At 46.6% G+C, this 26,505-nt stretch overlaps 1 protein-coding gene across 1 annotated transcript; it reads left to right on the top strand.

Moving 5' to 3' along the window:
- Positions 1-1,814: 1,814 nt before the first annotated feature.
- On the top strand, positions 1,815-20,716 carry SLC18A1 (solute carrier family 18 member A1). The gene is made up of 16 exons (XM_074939970.1): positions 1,815-1,943; positions 4,001-4,209; positions 4,520-4,886; positions 6,193-6,251; positions 6,755-6,838; positions 8,170-8,262; positions 8,789-8,878; positions 10,434-10,477; positions 11,444-11,504; positions 11,670-11,765; positions 15,123-15,201; positions 15,725-15,776; positions 16,636-16,699; positions 17,390-17,509; positions 17,742-17,875; positions 18,700-20,716. The coding sequence occupies exons 2-16, from the start codon at positions 4,086-4,088 to the stop codon at positions 18,811-18,813; spliced, it is 1,581 nt and encodes a 526-aa protein (XP_074796071.1). The 5' UTR covers positions 1,815-1,943; positions 4,001-4,085; the 3' UTR covers positions 18,814-20,716.
- The last annotated feature ends 5,789 nt before the right edge of the window (positions 20,717-26,505 follow it).

Genomic DNA, 26,505 nt, shown 5'->3' with positions numbered 1-26,505 from the left:
GAAAGGCCTGGCTGGGGAAGTATCCTTTTGAGGGAGCCCCTTGCAATCTGTCCCAGGAGAGAAGGAGCATTGCCACTTCTTTACTTTCTGCTTGCAGCAAGGATTTAACTTAAACTTTCCCCCTCCTCCATTTGTAGCCCATAAGCTAATGCAATTCCCCCATATAAACACATGTACTCTGCCCCCTTCACACACCCACATAGATGCTGCCCCCTGCATCTATGCCTTGATGCAGACCTCTCTCCCACACGTTGGAATAGCCTCCTCCCCGACACAACACATTGATGCAACCCCATATGCAGGTACACACAGTGACGCAGCTCTCCACATGTGCACTGATGCAGCTGCCCTCCCATACACTGACACAGAGCTCACCACATACACAATGACGTAGCATCTACACACAAACAGACTCAGCCCACATGTTGGCACAAGCTCCCATACAGACACATAGACACAGACCCACATCCCTACATAGTGCCTCAATTCCTGCTTCCCACACACACACACAGAGTCAGCAATTTCCCTCTTTTTTTTCAGTTGGGTCCCAGAATGATGGTTAAGGTTTAACCCTCAAATTCCTGCACCACCAGAGGCCTTGCCAGTGAAATCTGCCTCTTCATACATAGGAGCGCTGTAACTTTGATTCAATCTTTGAACAATGAAGTAGGAGACAAAAGCTACAGTTACAGCGCCCGTTTCAGGCTGAACAAATGATTCCTCTGAGTTCAGGAGGTTTTGTTTTTGCCATTTTAACCTGGTGGAAGCTGCACTGGAGATTTTGAACTTGGCGGTTTGTTACCTATTTCATTTGTCTGGAAGTCTTGTTTGTCCCTGTAGTTGGTATTTTGGAACCCAGAAAATAATCATTAATTTCTCAGACTCTGCTCCTAACCCAGCAGGTTCACCTCAATTCTGCGGGGGCATTCTGCCCACCTGTGCAGGCATTTGGGATCCCTGGAAGGATCAGAGGCACAGTGGGGCCGGTTTGTTCTCAGTACCTCAGGACAATTGTGGAGAAACAACAGAAGGATTTTATTATTTTTACATTTAATTTTAAGTGAATTTAAGGCTGATGAAAGATATCAGATTGACAGCCGTGGAGCTGAATACCTTCTGTGCATCCACGGAACAGATACGAAGCAGGCTGCATCAGAACATCCTGTCCTTGCACCAATTTGCATCACTCCTAACTTAAAGGGTCCCACCTATAAGGGTCAGAGTGGAGTTTACATTCCATGGCCCATTCTTTCCTTGGCCTGTCTGCTGAAACTGCCCACTAACTCATGGCACTTGTGTAGGTGGGAATTTTCTGATGTGGACACTGGACTACAAACCTTCAAACTCATTTCATTCAAGGATCATGGAACAATGCTCAGATGTGAGTGATTGTCAGTATCTGGAATCTGTAACTGGAGCTGGTAACCTAGAGGTCCATTTCCCATGACCCGTTGCCTGAGCTAGCCAGTCCTCCAAATATTTTATTATTATTTTTATTGTTGTTATTATCATTATTACAGCCCATAGTTTGTAGAAGGCCATTTGTGGCATACAGGTGCCTTTCACACCATGGAGGAGGAGAGCTATAAAGCCCCAGAACAGCCTCCATGCACTGTGCTGAGGCCCAGACAACAGTTAAGGTGTGTGATGAAAGACAAGCATTGATGAAAAGCTGTGGAGTGCTGGTGCTTCTTTGCTGCAGATAATCTCTGCATCCTCTCTCCGCTCCCCCCCCCACACCCTTCTTTCCTGCCTCTGACGCAGAGGGAGCTGCAGGGTTGAATGGAACCTATTTGAGGTTCCAATTAAATCTTCATGGAAGAGGGACATTCATATCCTTCCCAGATAAAAGGATACATTCACTGGGAACAGCAGTTTCAGACCACAGTGCTGTCACCGCTACTTTCTAGCAGCCAGCTGCAGAGACCAAGATGTGTTCTCTGGTAAGAGTCCTTTCTTCTCTGCTCAGTGCAACACATTTGCAATCTGTTGTTCTGGGAGCAGATTTTAAGATCTAGATTTAAAGGCTGAGTTTAATTATATTTATTTTAGATTTTCTATATTCTTCCTTTCTTCCTTCCTTTCGAATCCCTAAACTATTCTTTCTTTCTTTCTTTCTTTCTTTCTTTCTTTCTTTCTTTCTTTCTTTCTTTCTTTCTTTCTTTCTTTCTTCCTTTCTCATGTAGATCTGTGCTTTTGCATTTGTTAGATTACGTACTTTACATTTGTTTGCTTGTTCTCATTTACCTTGAGGAAATAACCAAAGGAAATAACCCAAGGTTCTGTGCCAACAAGTGATGGGTGGGACTCAGGCATTAGGTTAAAGAAAAACAATGTTTTTCATAAAGATTTAAGTGTAAGGGTAGATGGCATTGTCCATGATTTCACAAATCAACCTGTGGAGGAGGATGAACCGTAGTTCTGATCCAGTCTCCAGACCCTTTCTTCTTACCACTCTAGTCTATGAGGTGACAGCTCTTCGTATCAGCCATTTAGTATATTAATGATTTTGTTTGTTTGTTTCGGTGCAAATTAATTGCAGATTTGTAATTAATATATTCACCATGGTGGAACAAGCAATCTTTTCTCAATCCATCTTAAGCCCTGATCTTAATTGCATTTGTTTGGTTTTTAAGTCTTGTGTTTGGCTATGATGCTTCAGTTAGGTGAAATGAAAAGAGGTGTAAGGGAAATGAAAAGCCTTTGAGAAACTTAATTTAATCTCCAAGGACCAAAGATGAAATGAAAGATGTGGAGATCACTACAAATAAGCTATCCGCTCAATATTTGCTTAGCGTCTTCTAAAGCCTTACAGAAAAGAAGAATGAAATGATGCCCTGAAGTTAGAGTGGCTGATTCAGGAGACTGGTAATGGGTAACAGGGAACTTTGCATGTAAAGGCACAGTTTCAAATGCAGCACAGATCCACAGCTGATGAAATTACTGTCACTTGGTAGCTGAGCTGATGGTCCCAGTTTAACTCCTAATCATAGAATCACAGAATACCAGGGTTGGAAGGAAGTTCAGGAGGTCATCTAATCCAAACCCTGCTCAAAGCAGGACCAATCCCCAGTTTTTGCCCCAGATCCCTAAATGGCCCCCTCAAGGATTGAACTCACAACCCTGTGTTTAGCAGGTGTATGCTCAAACCACTGAAGCTATCCCTCCCACCCTTTGAGCTAATGAGTGGTGCCCACTTCTCAAAAGCAGTTGGCACAGCATGACCCCTTCCTGGCAATCTCCGCAGATAAGCCAAGGGCACTGTGGGGGCATGACCCAGCGGAGATTCCTTAAGAGCAGGGGTGGAAAGGGATGTGGGGACATTTGCACTGTTGCTGCCCTGCTGTGTGCATAAACCAGAGAACTTCAGCCTGACTCCTGAGCAAAGAACCATTGAAATGAGGCACCCCCTCGTCTCTCATTCATTATGGGCAGGCTTTGCAGAATCCAATTGTTACTTTTTGTAATTTCAACAAATAATATCAATGTTTATTTTTAAGCACTTAAAAAAGATTTTTATCTGTTCAATTTTTCTAAATTGCGTAAAATTATCTTCTAATAATTTTTTTTCAATTTTTATCTACTTACATGTTCACCGTTGCAGGAAATTATGGGGAGAGGTCAGATATTAATTATTTATTGATAACAGACACTGAGATTCAAAAAGTTAAAGTTTTATAACCATTGACACACAAATTGTCAACATCACATGTCAAAATATACAAAATAAATAACCTTGCGTCAAATTCTATAAGTTCTCAAGCAACATTTTTCTTACTTTGCCTAACTCTAAATTTTGATTATTATTGATGGAAATATTTTTTTCCTCAGTTTGTTTGCGTGTGTGGACGGTGAAACTGAACAAATCTAATCTTTCCAAGCCTAATTAGGGTATGGTCAAAAGCCCATTGAAGTCAATGGAAAGATTCCTGTTGACTTCTGGCCCTAGGATCAGCCCTGTGTATTTTCCTGGGTATTTTGCAGAGTGTCTTTCTTAAAGATTATAGGACATCCTCAGCCCTGAGAAGTAGTTGGAGCACACACAGGAGTTGAAAGACTGAAGCAGCCCTGCTGGGTTTCCAACAATGCCTCGAGCGGTGGAGTGCGCCCCCTGGAGGTGGATGAAGGAGGGAAGGGAGTCGCGGAGACTGGTTCTGGTGGTCGTGTTTGTCGCTCTGCTGCTGGACAATATGCTGCTCACTGTTGTGGGTACGTTCAGTGTGGGTGTGAATGCGTGTGTAGGTGTCAAGGTGTCCTGAATGATGTGCTGAAGAAATTAAGACTCTGTAAATCTCAGTTGCAACTGCAGAAACCAGTAACAAGAGAAATGAGTTTGACTGGTCTCCATCCCAGGCAGTGCTGCAGGTGTGGAGCAAGGTGCACTGGGAGAGTTGGGTGTGGGCAGTTTACCTGATAACTGTCTCTAGCTCGAACTATTAACCTTTCATTAATTTCCCCCACACACACCAGAAGTGCTGAATAAAACCCTAACTAATCTCCTCCTTTAATTTTCTTCCAGTGCCAATCGTCCCCACCTTCCTCTATGCAACAGAATATAAAGGTGCAAACAGCTCTGCTTCGCAGAACTGGATCGTGGCAGCCCCCACGGCCTTTGCAGCTCCTCCCTTCTCCTCCATGTTCTCTCACTTTGACAACACCACAGTGACTGTCTCAGACTACACGGTTGTCAACACCACAGTGGGGGTGAATGAGACAGAAAGCAGCAGCCTGCCTCAGCTCACTGGGACCAGCCTGCCACCAAAAAACAGCTGTGTAGACGGTGAGGAGTTCCTCATGGAGGAGAACGTGCGTGTTGGACTGCTGTTTGCCTCCAAGGCTCTTATTCAGCTCACAATCAATCCATTTGTGGGTCCCCTGACTAACAGGTATGTCAGCCAGGCTATAAATGAGTTTATGAGCATGTAATGCAATGAACAAATTTGGGTCACATTCCCCCTCTAGTGGGTAGTCCATTGGAGGATAGCAGCCTATTGATGCTGCTAGCAAATAAAGTTACTCCTTCTTCAATAGTAGAGGCCTGTGTTGCAGTGCTGAAGGGCATGCATTTAAGCCTTGCCAGTGACCCACGGCTGGGACCATTATGATAACACAGTATGGGAGCTCACCAAAGCCCCTTGTGAGCTAGAATAGCACAGTGGAAATATAAGCATCCAATCGTCCAGGAATTCCATCTCTTAAAGAAAGCCAGCAAATTGCTTTGAACATGTGAATTCCTAAGGAAATATTATTGGTGCTCCCTAGCCGAAAACTCATTTGGCCCAGGCCCTGCTCAGCCCAGCATACATGAGTGAGTTAGGAACCATGTACCAAGTTGAACCAAGGGCATCAATAGCTTGCATGATGCTCCAATGAGACTGAAAGAACTGAAATGTTGTCATCACACATTCTATGTCAGTAGCTAGGAATCACAACATTTTGATTCAAATTTACACCCTCCCCACTCCCACTCCCTTAAATTTGTCTTTTCCTTTATTTTTAATTTAAACAACAACATCATCACATAATCCTCAGCCTAAAATTCCCCCTAAGCTTGATGTTCCCAGGTATTTTCTCTGCAGGACCTCTCTGTCCCTGCACTTCACTTCCTCTGCTTCAGAGAGGCGCTCCCGAGTTAGAGCTAATAGGACCCCCTGATCTGCCTGGCAGGATGGGTCAGCAAAATAGATCTGCATCTCTGTGCAGGGTCCTAGAACTTGTTACAATAATTTCACACACTTATACACACACATTTAAACGTATGCGGAGACTAACACACACATTTGCACCCATATACCTTGATATAGAGCCTCACTCTTCCATATAAAAACATTCACTGACACACACAGATATGTACACTGATATGTACAATGGTGCTCACATTCACACTTCCCTATACAAACACACACACACATATGTGCACTGATGCACATTCACCACATCCTTAGAGACACATCTACACAGCCATAGACAACAGCCTTGAATACATTTATACACCTACACATACGTATATTGAACACACCCATATTCTGCCATTCTCCTGCAGTCTCATACACACATACAGTATTTACTCATGCATGTACACAGACATATACTCATTCGCATAAATGCAATAATGCATTGGTGCTAAGATAAAGTCCTTAGCTTTGAATGAGAAACTCTCCTTGAGTTCTTGATTGTCTCCTCCCTTTTTAGGATAGGATACCACATTCCCATGTTCGCTGGATTCATCATCATGTTTCTCTCTACAGTCAGTGAGTATTCTCTTTCTCTGCCTTTCATGGGGTAGCGCCAGGTCTGTTCCAGTGAACAAGTAACTAATCTGCAATGAGGCCAACATGGAGCCTTGGGATCCTTTGTCCATGACTGTCCCAATGTCTGAGATATGGGAGGACAGCAGATCGGCCGACTTCCATTCTAGAAACAGAGAGTGAAATTCAACAGGTGGTTTCCAGTGCTTGACAGCATTTGAGTTGGGTGTTTGTTGTAGCAGCATTCAACTCTTCTTGGAACACCTCTGGGCAGCCCCATCAGCATGGTTACCATTTAAAGTCCCCCAAAATGAGATCTTTGAAGAAGGTATGTGGTGACCTCCCTTCCTCTGGACCAGAGGATAGTGAAAGACACTGAAGTGGCCTTCAGAGACTGTAGGCCTGTGAGAGCATAGCTAAGAAGATTTGTGCAAGCTGGTTTTAATTAGAGATGGACTTGAAGAATAGCCCCAAATACTGACTCTGAATTTCTACTTTCCCCCCAGTGTTTGCTTTCTCAGGTACCTACACCCTGCTGCTTGTGGCTAGAGCGCTTCAGGGCATTGGCTCATCCTTTTCATCTGTCGCAGGTAAATATACTGGCTTATGGGAGTAGCTGGCAGCAAGGCAGATCTTAGCCAGCTAGGAGGACTGATGTCCCACAAGCAGCTTCTGGACTTTGGCTGCTTTGGCTGAGCTTAAATGGTGCCTCTCAAGCAACCTGGGCCATAGAGAGTGAAATTCACAGTGTGTGAAATGTGATGGTTCAGTCTGCAGAGCAGAGAATCACAAAGATCCTTCCTCCAGCCTAGGAAACTCTCACTAGCATGCCCAAGCATCACTGGATAAAAGGAAGATTATTCAAGAGAGGCCCCAGGTGCTACAGTGCACAGACCAGGAATCAGATTTCAGACTATTCAGGGGGTGAGGTTTAAACTCTGTAGGCTTAGAATTCATAGATTCCACGGCCAGAAGGAACCATTGCGATCATCTAGTCTGACCTCTTGCCTAACTTCCCCAAAATAATTCCTAGAGCAGAGCTTTCAGGAAAAACATTCCATCTTGATTTAAAAATGGTCAGTGATGGAGACTCCACCGCAAACCTCGGTAAATTGTTCCAATGGTTAATTATTCTCACCAGGAAAAATTTGCTCCTTATTTCCAGTCTGAATTTTCTAGCTTCAACTTCCAGCCATTGGATCACGTTGTATCTTTCTCTGCCACACTGAAGGGCCCACTATTAAATATTTGTTCTCCATGTGGATACATATAGATTGTAGTCAAATCACCCTTGAACCTTCTTTTTGTTGAATAGATTGAGCACCTTGAGTCTATCATTATAAGGCATGTTTTCTAATCTTTTATCATCCTCGTGGCCCTTCTCTGAACCCTTTCCAATTCCTCCTCCCCTTTGCCACAATTTGGCACATCGCTCGTGCAGACACTAAGGCATGGGCAACTCCTAAAAATTAGATCAACCTAGCAACATTGCTCAGGGCTGTGAAAAAAGTCATGCCCTGTGCGATGTAGCTGGGTCAGTCTATTCCTCCATGTAGGTGCAGCTAGGTCGAAAGAAGAATTCTTCCATTGACCTAGCTACCATCTCTCGAGGGGATGGATTTACTACACTGATGGAAAAAAACCCTTCCATCGCTGCAGCAAGTGTCTACGCTCCAGAGGTGTAGCTGCAGTACTGCAGGTGTGCCACTGTAGCGCTTGGAGTGTAGACATACCCCAATACAGAGCAAGGTAATACATAACACTGACTACAAACAGGATGAAACTAGGGGCCCAGGTGTGACACAGGCAACTGAGCTCAGGTAGGCTGGAGACCGAAGTATCCAGGTGTGATTCAGACATGGGTCCTGATGAGATGCGAGAAGCCTAATTCAACTTACCTCTGCTTCCTTTCTATTTCCAGGCCTGGGAATGCTGGCAAGTGTGTACACAGATGACTACGAGAGAGGAAACGCTATGGGGATAGCATTAGGAGGTCTGGCATTGGGGGTGCTTGGTGCGTAAACTTTGTTCCCCAAAAATTTAGATTAGTGAGAACTCTGATGCTTCTTCAGCCAGTAGATACCGGTTTCCCTAAGTCCTTGCTCTGCATCACTGTCACACCTGTCCCCTAACATGCAATGCTGGCTCATTCCAAAAGGCCTGGCTGGTCTTTCCTCCTGCCGTTCCCACGATTTAGCCCCATTTTTTCTCCTGTTTTCATTCTCTGGCACCGTTTTCTGCTCATGCTGGAAATTTTTCTCAGCAGATACCTGATCCCATGAAAACTGCTACTGAATATAAAATGCTTCCTCCTCTTTCTCCCCACCTGTTCAGTTCAAGACATAATGAGAGGTGGACCGAGTACTGACATAATGCCGTGGTTCTAATGCTGGCTCTCCCACGGGAGTCAACAGGAGTCTTTCCATTGGGTCTGGGGTCAGGCATCACGAACAATTGACTGGGCTTTGCTACTGCCATAACTCCAGCGCACCCATGTACCCTTCACACCCACTGGACTGACGCAGCCCTTTCCCTTGCAGTTGGGGCTCCCTTTGGAAGTGTGATGTATGAGTTTGTTGGAAAATCAGCCCCCTTTCTGATCCTGGCATGCTTAGCCCTTTTGGACGGAGGTGAGTCACGAAATGTGCCGGCCAGTTTTGGCTTCACAGCTCCGAATATCCACCCCCACCTCCAAACTAAAACATTCAGGGATGGGTATCTGAGAGGGAACGTCACAGGGTTTGTACGGAGGCCTAGACAGGCTCTACAGGTGCTAGCAGCAGCAGTGACTATCGCTGTTTTCGGTTGTGCACTCAGCACTGTACACATTCATACGCTGCCTCTGTGCTCACTGCCTGACGTATGACTGACAGATACTGTCAGACCCAGCCTCTCGTTCCCCATGTAAACCCCTTGATTGCTTCACTGGAGTGAGTAACAGATTCAGGGAAATGTGTGTTAAGAGCTCCATGCGCTGGCTGAAGTGGCTACTCTGCTCCACAGACCCTCCTGGTTAAGCAGAAAACAACTGAAAACAGGGTCTGATCGTAGGAAGTGCTAGGCAACCTTAACTAGAGGCATTGCTACCAACTCTACCTATAGTAAGTGATCGGCATCGTTAACTATAGCCATCCGTACTGCTCTGCCTGTAATACTCTGTCACTTCGTGCTGAGACAAATCAGTAGCATGGTGGAACAGACGTGGTGACCTAATTTTGTTGTTATAATTTATTATTTGTATTTGTATTGTAGTTGTAGTCCCTAGAGGCCCCAGGCCCCTTTACTTTACTCTCATACAATGAAAACATGGTCCCTGCCCCCAAAGAACTTACAATCCGAGTAATAGGGGTAACATTTTCAAAAGCACCTGAATCATTGAGAAGCCTACATCCCATTTTCAAAAGAGATTAAGGGCCCGTCTAAACGGCAAATTTACTGCCCCGCGAGACAGGCTGTGAATCTCCAGCACATCAGTTTGCTATGCAGTGGTGTCCTGTGTGGACACGGCTACAGCGCAGGGAAAATCCTGGAGCACAACCATGCTCCAGGAATTTCATTGTGCTGTAGCAGTGTCCACATGGGACATGACTTTGTGGCAAGCTGGTGCACTGCAGAGTCACACCCTGGTTTGCTGCACTCACCGTAGAGATGAGACGAGCCCCTAGGCACATGGGAGACTTTTGAAAATGGGATTTAGGCTGCTAAAGCTCCAAGGGCCTAATCTGGCCTTAAAACTCCCACTGATTTCAATGCAAATTAAGTGCCTAAATACCTTTACAAAGCTGGCCCTTTAGTCCCTTTGAAAATCTTACCATAGGTCTTTCCATCTGTAATTTCTGCTGTGGTCTAATTGTGGCTACCTAACAAATGGCTCTCACCTTAACGTAGGTTGTTTGCATGTTTTACTGCTTCGTATCTGAATAACGCACTCACACTATAATGGCCCGATCCTGCTCTCACTGACATCGACGGGAGTTTTGTCGGAACAGAATTAGGGCCTAAAATTTCTCCCATCTCAGCAGATGCCCCCTGAATGTGTTAGAATTGGGACAACTGGCCCATTTCTGGGATCACTGGGTTTTGAGATACTGAAGTGGGGGGTCTACAGTAAATATGAGACAAGAGGTAATAGTGGCTGGAGGTGCCATGCCAAGGAATAAGCAAATAATGGTATTTTTCTCTTAGCTTTACAGCTGTGCATACTGCAGCCCTCTAAGATTTCCCCCGAAGTAAGTACAAACATATGAGTGTGTGACCTTGTGCTAGACAGTGTGAACAATGCGGGCATGGATTCCCTGTCGGGGAAGACTGTGGTGAAGCTGCCAGCCATAGAGCATGGCAGCACTGGGAAATGAATGCATGGGAAAGGGTCAGAGATGGCAGCAAGGAATGGTTACCTAGACCAGTGGTTAGCGCATCGTAATGTGTATTTAATAGATTCCGGGGCTATATTCGGATCTCAGTGACGTTAGTGTAACTCTGGAATAACTCCATTTGCTTCAGTAGAGCTGTTACTCTCAGTGTCACTGAGAGCATAGTTTGGCCCTATTATCTTCCTTTTGAAACAGCCAGAAATTCAGCCTTCCCTGTGAAAGGTGCTCAGTTCTTCTGGACATCCATAGGGTGCCCTGTGAGAAACAACTGCTGTGCTTCCCGCTGCTGGCCAGACGCTCGTGTGGATTTAACCAGTCCATGGCAGCAGGACTCCCTGCGGGCAGCCGCAGTTTGACCAGCGCACTGTGCTCCCTAGGCAGCCATCTGGAGAGCTGGGGGACTGCTCTGAGCTCAACCCTGCTAGGATTCGCTCAGTGCTGATTCCACCATGAAAGGGAGATGCCAGGTTGGCAGATCTGGGGTCAGGTATAACAAGCTGACACGCTGGCTCTTTGAACCATGGCTAGGTGAAAATGCTGAGAGGAGACGAACATACAGACACTGGGCACGGACCTGGAAAGGGAAGCTCAGAAACAACCCCCTGGTGGAACCAGCTCTCTTAGCACTTCCCCCATCTTGGCTCTCACAGGACAATGCCAATGTGCCTTTACACAGAAGGGCAGGCTGGCCACATGGGCCATGCACCTGTACACAGGCTGGCTCACGGCCTGGACCGTGCACTTCTATGGCATCTGGTTTGGTTTACATGCTTCCCCTAGAGCACTACTTGTAACCCCCTGCTTCCTTTCTGTATTATGCAGAGCATCAAAAGCACCCCCGTATTTGCATTGCTGCGAGATCCCTACATCCTGGTTGCTGCAGGTAAGGTGAGATGGCTGCATCCCTCACTGCCCCACAGTGCATCTTTACCTTGTTCTTGAGAATATTCACCGGGGGCTTGTGATGGAGTCGTACTCGTAATCCGTTAGCAGGATCGAAATGTGGGCAGTTAAAATGGAGTGTTTCCTGTTGTTTTCTCTCTCCTAGGTGCCCTGTGCTTTGCTAACATGGGGGTGGCAATGCTGGAGCCCACGTTACCCATCTGGATGATGCAAACCATGTGCTCCCCAAAGTGGCAGCTGGGTAGGTGCCTCCTTTCTCAGCCTTCTTGGTTACTGAACAACAATAATAGCCCTCATGTGTTTAAACCACATCAGCTCAGAGGAGGCGCCTGTAGAGGGGGGTGAAGGTGCTGGTTACTGATGCGGCCTGTTGCATGAAATGAAATGTATGCCTCCACCTGCAAAGGATGAGTGGTCCCAGATTATTGCAATGTAGTGTGGTCGGAGGGACACTCAGGGTCTCTGGATGGGGGTCACCCTGCTGTCTATAAATAAAAGTTAGAGGAGATTCCTGACTGAAGCGGGAGAAACACCAAGGGCCTGATTTCCCCCGCACATACACAGCTGTAAATCAGGAATAACTGCCCTGAAGTCAGTGGGGTGACACCGGGGTGAGAGGAGAATCAGGACTCAGGATGCAGATAAGAGAGAAAGGAGTCAAAGAAAGTGCTGTGCAGATGGGCCCATAATAATGCAACTCCCACGCAGGAGAGGGGCCTCTGGGCGCGATCTCAGAGTCAGGCCTGACACAGTCTCTGAGCCTGACAGCTCAGGTACACCAAGCAATGTCATCCTGTGAGGTAGAAGCTAGGTGTCTTAGGACCAAATCTATCCTTAGCGTAAGGGGTGCCACTCCATTGAAATCAGTGGAGATGTGCCTGCTTCCCTCACTGCTGAATTTTGCCCTTTTCGTGGCCAGACACTAGAACAGGGCTTAGCCAACTAGCAGGTTCCCCTGCTCCATACCTGCTCTGTGTGCTCAGCATGCTAGTGCTGCTGAGACCTGAACCAGAGCCCAGGTTCTCTCTGGGTACGTCTTCATTGCAGAATTATTGGCACCCGGGTCACTCTACACGGCAGCTGGGGGCGAGCTTCCTGGCCCAGGTACATAGACTTGTGCTAGTCAGGCTCATGCTAGTGTGCTAAAACTAGTAACGTGGGTGTTGCAGCGCCGGTGGAGGCTCAGGATAGCCACCCGAGCTCAGACGCCGGGCTGGACGGGTCCACGCTCAGGGGCCTGGCCCACGCCTCTGCCAGTGCCACAATCTCAACACACAATGTTAAGCTACAGGTGAAATAAGGCTATCTGCAAAGCCAATAGGGCGGAACAGGACGCATGGTACACACTAATTACTCACTGTCTAGGAAATGTGATAAGAAGGTAACAGTGCCTACCTTTGGTACAAAAAAATGATAAAATCCAACTGGCAGTGGAATGACCTTTGGGGACGCTCCAAGCTACACTTACGACCCAAATTGAATTGCAACCTGGCAGCAGCAGTGCTCATGAGAGCTGCTAATTGAGTTACTAACTAATCAGGCAGGAGCCTTCATCCAGATAAGGGGCCATCATGCCTTGGCTGGCGTGCGTGACTGAGCAGGAGTGGATGCGGTTAGCAGACTCATTTCTCAGGGGCTGTGGGTAGTGAGGGGGAAGGGACAGTGCTTGGTGGTGGGAATGGAAGTCACTGAGCAATTCATTGGGGAATTATCCAGTGCCCACTAAAGATGAGTGGAATCTTTCCACTGATGTCAGTGGACATCTGATCAGGCCCTTGCAGAGATGGTGGAAATGGAGCCCAGAGGGATACTAACCTGGGAACATAAGAGAGGAGCCCAAAACAAAAACTCATCTGTAACCATCCCCAGAAAAGTTTGGATCCAAGCACAAACTCCTTGGGCTGAGCCAAACTCTCAGTACAAACACCCCTAGGGAACTTTGAATCTGGGTCCCAACTTTGCAGCCAGGGCACATCTTCACATTTATAAAGCACATGGCAAAGCCGTGTCCCAGCTGTGCTGCCCCTCTACACAGGATTAATAAATAACATGCATTATTTGGGAAGGATCCCCCCCCCCCCCAGCTTCCAATTTTGCACCCCTTCCCTCCAGATTCTGTGACTTGTCATTATTAATTATTTGTATTACTTAGTGCCTAGGAGTTATAGTCATGGACCAGGATCCTGTTGTGCTAGGTGCTGCACACACATAGATCTGCAGCCATTTGGCTCCTATCCATGCCACTGACATGTCACTCCCATGCGGAAACTGCAGAAGGAGCACGACCTCGCTCCCCTCATCACCCAGGGCTGCGTTTGCTGCAGAGGCCTAAAAGCCTGGAAAGAAAGCCACCAGGGCCAGGTCTCTCAGGTACCAGTGCTGAACACTAGACAAAGGGGGCCTGATTCTCCACTCTGCATAGGGTACCAGTTAACTCTTATTGATTTCAAAGGGAAAGCTGGTGTCCAGCAGTAGGAGAATAGGTCCCAGGGCTGCTGAACAGCATCCATCTTAAAAGCAACTATAGAATCATAGAACTATAAACTATAAACCCAAGTGTTATTCTTTGTTTGTTTCAATTTGCCTACCCTTGTGTTCCCTGGAGAAACGGGAAAAGCTCAGACTTCCCCAGCAAACCTGCAGGATTAACAATGCTGTATAACCTTTAAAAAAGAGGAAAGGAAATTAAGAACAAATCAAGTGTGCTTTAATAAGGAAGTTGCCTTAATATACAGGCAAATAGAGGCAATCATGATTTAGTTATAGTCTGTACGGGAGAGTATATTAAAAATAAACAACTGGTAAACCAGCAGGATGGTCAAATATTTGATTTTAACTTAATTATAATCCCTGAGGTTTTTCAGTAGGCAGTTTTTCTACGCTGTGAGATGGAAGGGGGAGGAAGAGAAAGAGAGAAAGCAATACAGAGTAGCAGGATGGCTTTATGGTTAAAGCAACAGTCACGTGATCTAGGTTCAGTTCCTGGTTTTATCACAGAAGCCTTGTGTGACCTTGGGCAAACCACTTCATGGCTCAGCTTCTCATCTATAAAAAGGGGATAAAAATATTTCTCTTCGACCACCCTGTGTGTGTCTTGGCTATTTAGACTGCAAGCTCTTTGGGGTAGGGATTGTCTCTCACTATATGCACAATGCGGCCCTGATTTTGGCTGGGATTTGTAAGCACTGTAATACAGATATAGAATAATAATAACAGAGAAGAAAAGAGAAGCCATTGCCTTGCAAGGGCTAATATACGTTATACCTGGGGACTCTGCATTGGATATTCATTTGCCCTGTCTAATCTCCCCTGGCTCACATGGCCAATAGCATATGTTATTTGACTGATGGCAAGACTGTTCATGATTTATCACTGGAGCAGATTCAGACTCTATGGAGGCCAGATCAAATTGGACCTTGAGATCTTCCACGCATTTACAAAGTGGTTGTTACTATGAGCATCTGACTATGAGCCTTCTAGCACCTAACGGGCTTGAGCTCTGAACTTCTTTGGGAGGTGTCAGGAAACTCTGAAGTCTTTAGGCAAATCTCTGATGATCATGTGTTATGTATTTGAGGCTGGGGCTCTTCTTTTGCAGGGATGGCGTTCCTGCCTGCCAGCATATCTTACCTCATTGGCACCAACCTCTTTGGGGTGTTGGCCCACAAAATGGGGCGGTAAGTGGAACTCAATGGCTTTCAAACCTTGGTGTTCCTCCCAGCTGTCTTCAGACCACCCAGCTGCTTATTTGTAATGAGGTGGTGATGCTACTCAGGGGAATACCTGTCTCACACTACAGTGTGGTGGGCAGGAAGGGTAGCTCAATGAAATTAAAGGGCAGCAAATTTAGAAGCAATGCAAAGACTCACTATTTCATGCAGAGTGAAATTGACCTATGGGACCCACTGCTGCAGGAGGATATTGAGCCAAATACTGTCTAGATTTCTCAGAGGGGTTGAATAATTTTATGACCAATAATAATATTTATGGCTATGTAGGATAAGATAAGGTGATGAAATCTCATGCTTCAGGGTGTAAACTTCCTAGGTCAGAAAGTAAACTTTTCCCCTCCGTCAGTAGCACTGCATAGCTGGTGCTATGTTAGATTGGAAGGCCCAATGATCCGATCCAGTATGACAGTTCACGTGCCCTTGGGGCTTACAGTGTGTCATTCTTTTCCTATCTTCTTCCTCACTGCAGGTGGCTGTGCTCCCTGATTGGAATGATTGTAGTGGGGATTAGTCTCCTTTGTGTAAGTATTGCAAGATATTCTGAGACCTCTCTGCAGAAGAATCATCAGAGCTTTAGGCAGGGAAACCAAGAACTTCACTGCCCCAGCCTTTCACCTATGCAAAACTGGGTTAGGTTGGGGCCCGCATCATGCATGAGCTGACTAAGCCCAACCCTTAGTGGAGTTTTTCCATATCATGAAGCCAAGATAAATTGTCCCTGCTCAAGGGATACCCAGCACAGGGTTAGCAGAGGATACTGTGTTGGCAGAGCTGTGGGTGAACAAGAGGGTTTCTGTTAGTCACAATTAAGGGTCATTGGCAGTGCTTTATGAGGATCCAAGACTGGAATGGAAGAGTGCTTCATATCAGGATTAAGGTGCCCTGGCAAAGCTGTGTGAAGTAACACTGGTGCCCCATCTCTCCCTCTGTGGAATCTGTAAATGGGGAACCGTCCTTTTCTTCAAAAGCCAACAGGACTCTTCTGGGGCATGAGGCACTGAATGGGTTCTGGTGCTCTGCAATATCTTAGGACCGGATGTGTAAAGGTATTTCAGCATTGAACGTTGCAGATAGGCATCTAGTGGTATTTTGCAAAGTGCCCAAGTGCGTTAGGTGAATAAGACCCATTTATTTCAGTGGGAAATAGGTACCTTAATACCTTTGACATTCTGGCTTTTAGTGGCTTTTCTAATGTCTCATCTTCCTGCAGGTCCCACTGGGTGGTGGAGGCGTGAGAAGTGTGCTCACATGCCTGGCAGTTAGTGGGAACCCAGTGGCTGCATTAGTGCATCTATTCCACTGGTCATATGCCCCACAAAGAAAGGCCTCTGGCCAAAGCCCCTCTGGCCTCCCTCATATCTTCTTTCTTTCCCCTCCAAGGTGCCTCTTGCGCAAAATATTTATGGACTGATCGGCCCGAACGGTGGGCTTGGCTTTGCCATAGGTAAGATGCCAAGGTGACTAATCATTCTGTCCAAGGCAGTCCCATATACCACAATCCAAACTCCATCCCTTTGGAAGGCAGATGTCTCTACAACATACCCAAAGAGCCTCTAGTCCATGTATGAACTCCCAGGAACCCTTATAACCTATAAAATGCCCTATACCCTGCTCTCAAATACTTCCCTGTATCACTCATCCCCTCCCACGCTTGGTGGGAATGAGTCTGGCCAAGAAACAACCTTGTGCTGTTAAGTGACTGCAGAGCCACTAACACAGGGACAGCGATGGTGGACGAGGTCTTTCAGAGGCCATAGGACGGAGCTCAGTCGCTTGTCTCCCCCTCAAGTGCTGCTTTGATTAGAATCGTGTGTGTTGCACTCAGGAGAGACACTGAAAGCCCTAGATCCTGGAAAGAGCATGGTCAGGACATCCGGGTCCCAGTCCTGGCTCTGCTGCCAACATGCTCTGTGGCCTAGGGCAAATCGCTTTTCTTGGCCTTGTTGCCGCATTCTGTAAAACGGGGATAACAATATTTATCCATCTCGCAAAGGGAGGTTGTGAGGACTAATGAAAGCGTAGTGCCCTTTACTGAAAAGTGCGGGAGAAGTGTTGCATGCCCTTCTGTCTGCCTTTGAAGAGATTCACTTGGAGAGGGCAATGGCTGATCACATTATTTTTGCTTTGGGGGCAGGCATGGTGGATTCCTCGATGATGCCTATTATGGGATACCTGGTGGACCTTCGCCACACCTCTGTCTATGGCAGCGTCTATGCCATTGCTGATGTTGCCTTCTGCATGGGCTTTGCGATCGGTACGGATTAACATTTGCCTGAAAGGGCAGCATATATGATGATTTCCCAGTATATGGCTTCATAGCATTAATCCATAGCACCCCACCTCAGTGTTGGCTGAAAGCAATTGGTAGTGGGCATAGAAATCAGCCATGATACAGTAATTTTACAGTCCGTCTGCACTGACCTCTCCAATTTGGCAAAGGAGGTTTTTGTAATCTTGCTCTTTGTTTAACCCTTCCTCACATCCAGGTCCATCTACCGGGGGTGTGATTGTACGGGCTATTGGGTTTCCTTGGCTCATGGTCATCATTGGAGTGACCAACATCGCTTACGCCCCTCTCTGCTGGTACCTGCGGAGCCCTCCGGCTAAAGAGGAGAAGATTGTGAGTTGAATTCTACAGCATGTGGTCTTGATAACCCAGGAGACTTGCATGTGGCAGGTGCAAATGTGTGTAGAATATTGTATGCAGGTCTGGGCACCGCAGTACTAGAAAGATATTAACAAATAGGCTGGATGCTGGAGGGACTGACATACTGAGGCCAGACTAAGTGTTAAATCTGTGGTATAGTGGTCTTGTAGACAGGGAGTTGGCCTAGGACTTGGGATACCTGAGTGTTATCCCTGGCTCTGCCAATGGCTTGTTGTGTGACCTTGGGCAAGTTACTTCCTCTCTCTGCACCTGTTTCTCTTTCTACCTTGTGTCTAGCTTGATTGTAAGCAAATCTGAGGCAGGGAGTGTCTTGCACTGTATATTTTGTGTATGTCTTGCATTGTGTTCCTAGCACAGTGGGGCCCTAATTTTGGTTGGGCCCTTTAACTGCTACTGTAATGGTAATATAATATTTCAGCAGTTCTAACCCTGCCATGCTCAATTAGCAAAATATTCACCCATTTGCTCACAAGAGTGAATTCCAACCTGTGCCACTTCTATCCACTCAACAGAACAAACCCTTCTCTTGTGTTTTGGATAAGAAGCCAGAATCCCTTGGAGGGCAAACAATTTATATGGTTAAAAAAACAAACAAACAATAAAACGCCTAAAATTTCCCATGGCCCACCATTTGTCATCATTATGCAAAGTCTGTGTAGCGCTTTGGGTTATGGTAGATATTTGTATTAATTAATAGATGTGATAGATATTTGTATTAATTAATGTATTAGTAATTATTATTTTTAAATATTGTATTATTTTCCCCCAATTCCCAGGCAATTTTAAACCAGGAATACCCCATGCAAACCAAATGCTACGCCACCCAGAAACCTCTGCGGGAATTCCCCCTGACAGATGGTAGTGACGAGGAGGCAGAGAGTGAGGAATAGCAGGAGCAAAGATGCAGCTCCTGCTCTGAAGCTGTGTCAAGTTTACAAAACCCCGGACGTCTTATCAAACAAGGCTAACCCAGAGACCTCCCTCCTGACAGCCAACAAGATCCAGGAGTCCTGGCTTCATTAATCTGCCATTCTCATGGCACTGGGAGGTCAGGCAGTCGACAGGAAGCCATTGAGAGCCGGGGCTCCCGGGTTCTATCCCTGGCTATTCTCACCTACTGTGTAAACTTGCGCAACTCACTTAACCTCATTAAGTCGCATCTATGATAAGGGATTATAATCAGGTGGAGTCAGCCCATATTGTCCTACAGAAAAGCAGTCGTGCGGTGCAATCCACCCATCTGTGATAGGCGGATAGTACCAACCTACCTCACAGGGGTGTTGTGAGGCTGTGTTAATTAATGTCTGTGAAGTGCTTATGCTCCTTGGATGAAAAGCACTAAAGGGTAAAATATTATCTCCAGGGGATTTTCATCTCTGGGGATCCTATTTTAACCCCCAGCATGGATTTTCTCTGTAACACTGTGGAACCATCACTCTGCACCTCTGCCAATAAAGATACCACAACATTAATGTGCTCCCCGGCTTGTATCAAGGTGGCAAAACAAACAACAAACCCTGCCTACCACTGTCTCGGCTTCTGTGTCATGCATGCTGTTTCTGAGGTCAGTGTTGACTCCTCTAGGTGCCTCTTCTACCTATTCATTCATTTCCTTTGGGAATTGATGAAGAAATTCAGGTGGAAATGGGGTGGAACCCACATGTAGAATCCATATTATTACTTATATTACCATATCGTCTGGACTCAGCAAATTTTATAGCTGCTTAGATCACTGGTCCATGTAGCCCTGTTTCCTGCCTGGGACAGTGGCGATCACCATGTGCTTCAGAAGAAGGTACAAGGAGCCCTGCAGCAGGCAAGTTTGGAATGAGCTGCCCATAGAGGAAGCTCCTTCCTCACCCTCATCAGTGAGCGATCAGCTTATGCCTTGAAACAAGAGGGTTTATATCCTTTCCCTGATTTAGTTTTTCCTCCGCATCTCTGCTGTGAAATTTCTACGTCAAAGTCATAGTCTTACTCGTAACTAAGGGTCCATGTGTGCCATGAGTGCCCATCTTGCTCAGTCCATATTCAGCAGGTTGTTTTTTTCCCCCTCTTGCAAATAGAAAATGGTACAATTAAATTTCTTAGGCCACCTGGGACTGACTAGCTCAAAACCTACATACAGCAACCAGATATTTTTATTTTACGACTTCCTCCCCAGCTCTCCTGAACATCAGCACCTGCTTCCTTGTGCTGCCAGGATTTCCAATGAGAAGCGTGTTTACTTTCTCCAGGGAGGAGGCAGAAGGAGGGACCTTCCTATGCTGAGATCTATTCACACCTCTACAATGGGTCTCCCAGTTAAATATTAACTTTAACCTCACGTGTGCATACCCTGCGGCTGGATGCTATGGAAACTCACCTAACGTGACTGACAAGGGATGCAGACAAGACTAGAAGACAATGGTGCCCACACAATGGGTTTCTCATCAGTTACTCAGCCGCTGCGCACCTTAGCTGGCAAAGCTCCATTAAGTTCAGATGGGGAATGCAAGTCAGACCCCTTGCTCATTTCTGTGTGTGTTTATAAATCAAGAGCAGAGGGCTTGCGCCCCAGAAACCACCCCACCTGTGCATGCTGAGTTTATAACGCTTTGACTGCCTGAGGATGGTGGCTTTTGGGATTTTTTATTAGTATCTTATGCCAACAATTTGGAGAGAATTGTACATGTAGCCAAGTAAAGATGTACACATATGCGATATGTTATCATTCCTGTCCAGTCAAGTTTATTAATAATGACTTAGCCAACGTGCCCAAAACAGGGCGTATTACAATAAACCTTAAAACAAAAGCCATAACTTTAAAATATTAAAATACATATAAATACACATTAAAAAGAACACAAACCAATTAAACCATATAATCACCATACCACTTGCCTCTTCCTTATTTCGGCGGCTGGTCGTGCAAATAGGGCAACTGCTTGGATCATAGATACAGTGTCAATTACTAATAAATATTCTGTTTTCTGAAAGGTTGTAGAAAAAGGCATTGGGGACGAAAACACAGAAAGCCATTTTGACCTCAAGTGCATTACACATTAGAGTATAATAAATACTGGGATCAGTCTTCCACCTGCCCAGAGCTGCCTGGGCAAAGGCAGTTACATTTCTCAATGCCAGTATATTGGCCTTCTAAGTAAACTGTTATTATTCATATATTTTATTTGTATGACAGTAATGTTAGGGGCCCGAGTCAGGATCAGGGCCCCATTGTGCTAGTCACTGTACGGACTCATAATACTCTGCTCTGAAAATTGAAGTCTTTGCAGGTTCTTGCAGGTGCCAGTCAGTGGGCATGATTCTAATCTCACACTAGTGTCAATTAGTAGTAGCTCTGCTGAACTCAATGGAACTGCACTGGTGTGAGAGGAGAATCAGACCCATGGACTTCAAACTGAGAAAAATGGAGAATCCCACTGATATTCCCTGCCTGGGAATGCAGCTTTAAAACAGATGCAGATTCTAATCCTAATGAGTGTGTCACTTTAATAAATCTACCATGCACTGTACACGAATAGGACAAAAATGCCCCTGTAAGGGCACATGCACACACACAAACGTTAGGGAGGCACCAGCCACGGTTCCGTAGTTAAGACGGAGTTGATGAAACGTGTGCATTGAACTGTGTGAAACGGACAACCTAGCACAGAATAAAAGAAACCTATTCCAGATGGGCACTGGCCCTGGAGCAGCATGCAGTGGGGAGAGAGAGACGCTTAGGGCACGTCTACACTACGGGCACTACCGTGGCACAGCTGTAGTGCCATAGCATAAATGCTTCCTACATTGACCAAAGGGGTTTTTCTGTCAAAGGAGGTAATTCTTCCATCGACTTAGTCAGGCGCACACACTGGTGGTTAGGTCAGCTTAACTACAGTGCTCAGGGCTGGGAATTTTTCACACCGCTGAGGGACGTCGCTAGGTCTAGCTAAATCTCAAGCGTAGCCCAGGGAAGCATCTACCTTTCAAAGTTTTGTTGGGCTAGCGATGTTGGTTAGGAGCAGGCAGATCAACCGCCTGGCAAGGCTATGCCAGCAAAAGCACTAGTGGGGGTGCACTTATTTTGGCAAAACAGTTGTTCTACACGCAGCATATTCAGTTTGGGGGAACACAGCTCTTCGACGCTGTACGCTGCATCCTGCCCAGAGGGTTTGCTGGAATAGCTATACAGGCAACCCTTTCTAAATCAGGATTAGAGATTGTTCTGAAAGATAGAAAACAGGAATTAATTCCAGGAAGGGGAGCTGGGGGTCAGACTAGAGGATTCCTGTGGTCCCTTCTGGTTTTAGAATCTGTGTCTCCACTGTAGGTGTGGCCAGAGAGAACCTGCATGTGACTGCAAAATCATCTATTGATGGTATTTGCTGTTTGTCAGCGAAGATGGAGATCTTTGCCCTGCAGCCATTCGCACGTCCATTTCACTTCATAGCAGAGAAGCGTCTATGTTCTGTGTCTGTGGTAGCCTTTCACTTTATAAACTATATTACATTTCCTGTTGTTGTCTTTTCATGCTCCAGTGACAGCTGCCCTTTGTGGGCTAGATTAGGGAACAGGAGCCTTTCCTTGCTTGCAAATTTAACCAGTCACTTGCTTAGCGGCTTCTCTTCTGGAGATAGTTAGGACCAAATTTGCAGCCAGCCTGAGAACTTGCATACCCAATTGTTCACCCACACAGCTGATTATGCCCGTCAAGCTGGCTATACACCCATCTTGCACACACTAATTCTGTGTTTGAACAAATTGAGTTTGTTGCTGAGATCCAGACAGAGAGAGAAAATAATTTGCTAGCATTTGAGAGGGTGCAAGCTAAGCAGAGAAACTGTAGTACATAAGAGTAGGTTAGACAAATACCTGTCAGGGATACTCTAGATCAGAGGTGGGCAAACTACGGCCCACGGGCCACATCCGGCCCGTGGCACTGTCCTGCCTGGCCCCTGAGCTCTGGCCGGGGAGGCTAGCCCCTGGCCCCTCCCCCCGCTGTTCCCTCTCCCCTGCAGTCTGAGCGCACTGTGCCATGCCACCAGCGCTCTGGCCCGCTGCTCTTGCCGGGCAGCGTGGCGTCGTGGCTGGCTCCGGCATAGTAAGGGGGTGGGGAGCGGGGGGGTCCCGGGGCGGCAGTCAGGGGATAGGGAACAGGGGTTGGTTGGATGGGTCGGGGGAGGGCAGTCAGGGAGCGGGGGAGTTGGATGGGTTGGGAGTTCTGGGTGGGGGTCAGGGGACAGGGAGCAGCGGGCGGTTGGACGAGGCGGAGGTTTTGGGGGGGGCGGTAAGGGGACGGGGAACAAGAGGCATTGGATAGAGGGTGGGAGTCCCAGGAGGCCTGTCAGGGGTCGGGGGTGTAGATAGGGGTTGGGGCAGTCAGGGGACAGGGAGAAAGTTGGAGAGGGGGTGGGGTACCGGGGGCAGTTAGGGATGGGGGTCCCAGGAGGGGGTGGTCAGGGGACAAGGAGCAGGAGCGTTGGATGGGTTAGGGATTCTGAGGGGGGCAGCCAGGGGGCGGGAGGGGGCAGATAGGGGGTGGGGGCCAGGCTGTTTGGGGAGACACAGCCTTCCCTACCCAGCTCTCCATATAGTTTTGCAACCCCAATGTGGCCCTCGGGCCAAAAAGTTTGCCCACCCCTGGTCTAGATAATACAGGGGACTGGACTAGATGACCTCTCATGGTCCCTTCCAGTCCTATGATTCTATTATTTTTCATACAACTGATTCTAGTCCTACTCATTCAGTTGAACATCTGTCTGTCCTCGGGGAGACAAGGGAGTTGGTGGTAAACAGGAGGGAATACCTCCCCATGGGACTGGACCTCTGCAGATATACACACACCTCACAGCTTCAGGTGCATGTCTGCTCAGTGTGGAATTAAAAAGAATCCATCTATGTCAGGAGCTGATTGTATCAGTCGGTCTCTGTCACTGCGGCAGCTGCAATTTCCTTTTCTGAAAAACAGAGCGTGTGAATGGAAAGAACAGATATGCCCTGTGGCCAGAGCACCCTCTCCTGTGATCCTTTCACATCTGTGACACATGTCCAGAAAGGGTTAAACATCCTGCAAAATAAATGACTCATATTCAACCCTTAAAGACGGGGGAGATAATGTTGGTGTTTTTGTGTCTTTACATACATACGGGTAGTGGTCAACAATGTAATCAACAGTCCCTGTCTATGCTGTATTCTGATCATTCAGAGATCAAAAGAACATCCTAGCATTTAAATGAATTATAAACTCGGGATATTTCTGTATTCATCTCTCTTTGAAATGTATAGCAAATCATCAGTGAACGGTGGAGAAACAGGCAATTAATTGTCTTGTGTTAATTCGCACAGCTAAGTACCGGTGATGGACCCACTTCAAAGATGCCCTGATTACCTATTATTCCCCGAGGGACTCCGACTTGTCAAAGAAGGCCTGAAATTGTATAAAAGATCCTTGGGTCCCAATCCTATTTATCTCATATCTGCTTAAGCTTCATCAGGGGAAGTTTGAGTCACCAGACTGAGATCCCAGTTATGCTGGAAACACCCTGGATATGATATTGGACATTGGACTATAGTCTATAAACTACATTCTAAAAGAATTCTTTGCAACTACAAAGCTCACCATCTCTGCTATGTATCTGAACCTCAAGAACTGAACTCATGTCTGTCTGTATGTTGATCTTTTAGCCATTCTCCCTCTCTTTTCTTTCTTAATAAATTTTAGTTTAGTTAATAAGAATTGTCTGTAGCGTGTATTTGGGCAAGATCTGGAATATTCATCAACCTGGGAGTAATGTGTCTGATCCTTTGGGATTGGTAGAACCTTTCCATTTATATGGTGAAATAAAATTTTCAGAAATCTTCATCATATTTGACTTGGGTACCTGGATGGAGGCCTGAGGCTGGGTTACTTTAAGGGAACTGTGTTGTTAGCTTCTGGGCAACCAGTAAGGTAATAAAGAAGCTGGTTTGTGCTGGCTGGGTAAACCTCAGTATTTGAATATCCACCAGTTTTGGGGATTATCTGCCCCATTCTTTGCAGTTCACCCTAATTGAGTGACCTCAGCTGGCCCCCACTGGGACCCCAGTCACAACATCTCACAAGCTAAGGGCTGAGTCTGGCCAGTTCCTGGATGAGACACCTCCCTAGAAAACCCAGGTGCTGCAAAGAGCTGTATTGTGGCTCAGAAGGGGGTGTTCTTCCTTCTGAACACAATGCTGGCACGTTTTGATGGTGCGGGGGGGGGGGGGGGGGAGAGCGTATGCTACTGGAGCTGCAATTGTTCCGATGAAATGCAAAACTGACTTCCTGAGGTCATTACAATCCGGAGACTCCGTGCAAGGGCCTTAACATTGGTGTCTGACCTAGATTTGGTGCACTTCCATTCTGCCTGCTAGGCCGTCTAGTTCAACTTCACCTGGGCCTAGTATAGGATTGCTTCTTACAATCAATTTGTCAGGGCTCTCTCTGTCCCATCTGATTTTAACAGTCCCACGTGAGGAGGCTCCCACTGTTTCTTTTAGGGGGATGGTTTCATGATCTCATAGAAACTTCGCCATTTAACATTCATGCTAAATGTTCCATTGCTCTGTTTCAGCCCATTACAGCAGCCAGTTTAAATAACAAGCTCCTAGCTGATAAGACATTACAATCCCTTTATTTGGCCTTCTCCAATTGACTCCCTGAATCATCCAGAGCCACTGAATACAATCAGCTAAGACCTTGGCTTTAATCCGGCCCATAACAAGCTATAAGACCTAAAAGCCCAGACTTCCTCCTGCTTTTCACTGAGCTCCCTGCAGCACGCACAGGGCGGCTGCTTTCACCTGATTAGGTGGGTTATTATTATTATTAGCCAGCGGAGAGGGACGTGGGCTCTGTCGGAGCAACAGAACAATGACAGAGAGGTAGCCGGACCTGGAGGAGGAGCCTACTGGAACATGGCTTCTCCGGGAGGCTAACTCAGAGGTGCACGTACATCTTCCCCCGATGTCAGGACTGTAGTTATTAAAGAGTGTGACAGCCCCTGGTCTCCATGAGACGGAAAAGAAGGCATCAGCAAGAGTCAATGTCACATCCGTTCCTCTAGTACATGACCAGATTGAACTCAGCAGTAAACTATTCCTGCCAGCCTGGAACTTTAGATGCTTTTAAATCACTGGGGTATGAGGGATGCAGAGACAGACAGAAAAGCAGGGACCTGAGAGAGGGTTTCAAAGAGGACAAGATCAAAGCATGTGCATCAGCAAGGTGCAGACAGACCGTGGCAGGCTAGCGTGGGGTAGATTCACACCACAGCTTGCCACAAACTCAGTGTTTGCGTAGAAAAGCCCTAAGGGCTGGTTGACCTATAGCAGCAATGTGGACTACGGGAGTGTGATTTCGAAAGCACGCTAATATGCTGAGTATTAACTGGTCCATGCAGACCCTGCTGGTAGGCACTAAAGGCTCCCTAGTGCACTGTAACACAGCGCGTTTGGAAACAGTCCTATGCTAAAGTGCACGAGGGAACAAACACACTAAATGCTAAACTAGGGACTCAGCAACAAGGGTACAAAGCTTAAACTAACACGTAAGGAATTTTTATAGGCGAAACAGA

The sequence above is a fragment of the Natator depressus genome, chromosome 26 (genome assembly GCF_965152275.1).
Source record: "Natator depressus isolate rNatDep1 chromosome 26, rNatDep2.hap1, whole genome shotgun sequence".
NCBI classification, from domain to species: domain Eukaryota; kingdom Metazoa; phylum Chordata; order Testudines; family Cheloniidae; genus Natator; species Natator depressus.
This window is presented reverse-complemented; position numbering and strand designations above follow the sequence as displayed.

Excerpts from the sequence above, each read along its gene's own strand:
- SLC18A1 (XM_074939970.1), top strand. The coding sequence starts at position 4,086 with ATGCCTCGAGCGGTGGAGTGCGCCCCCTGGAGGTGGATGAAGGAGGGA. Across the intron at positions 6,252-6,754 it reads CATGTTTCTCTCTACAGTCA|TGTTTGCTTTCTCAGGTACC; the intron begins GTGAGTATTCTC and ends CTTTCCCCCCAG. Across the intron at positions 11,766-15,122 it reads CTCCCCAAAGTGGCAGCTGG|GGATGGCGTTCCTGCCTGCC; the intron begins GTAGGTGCCTCC and ends CTTCTTTTGCAG.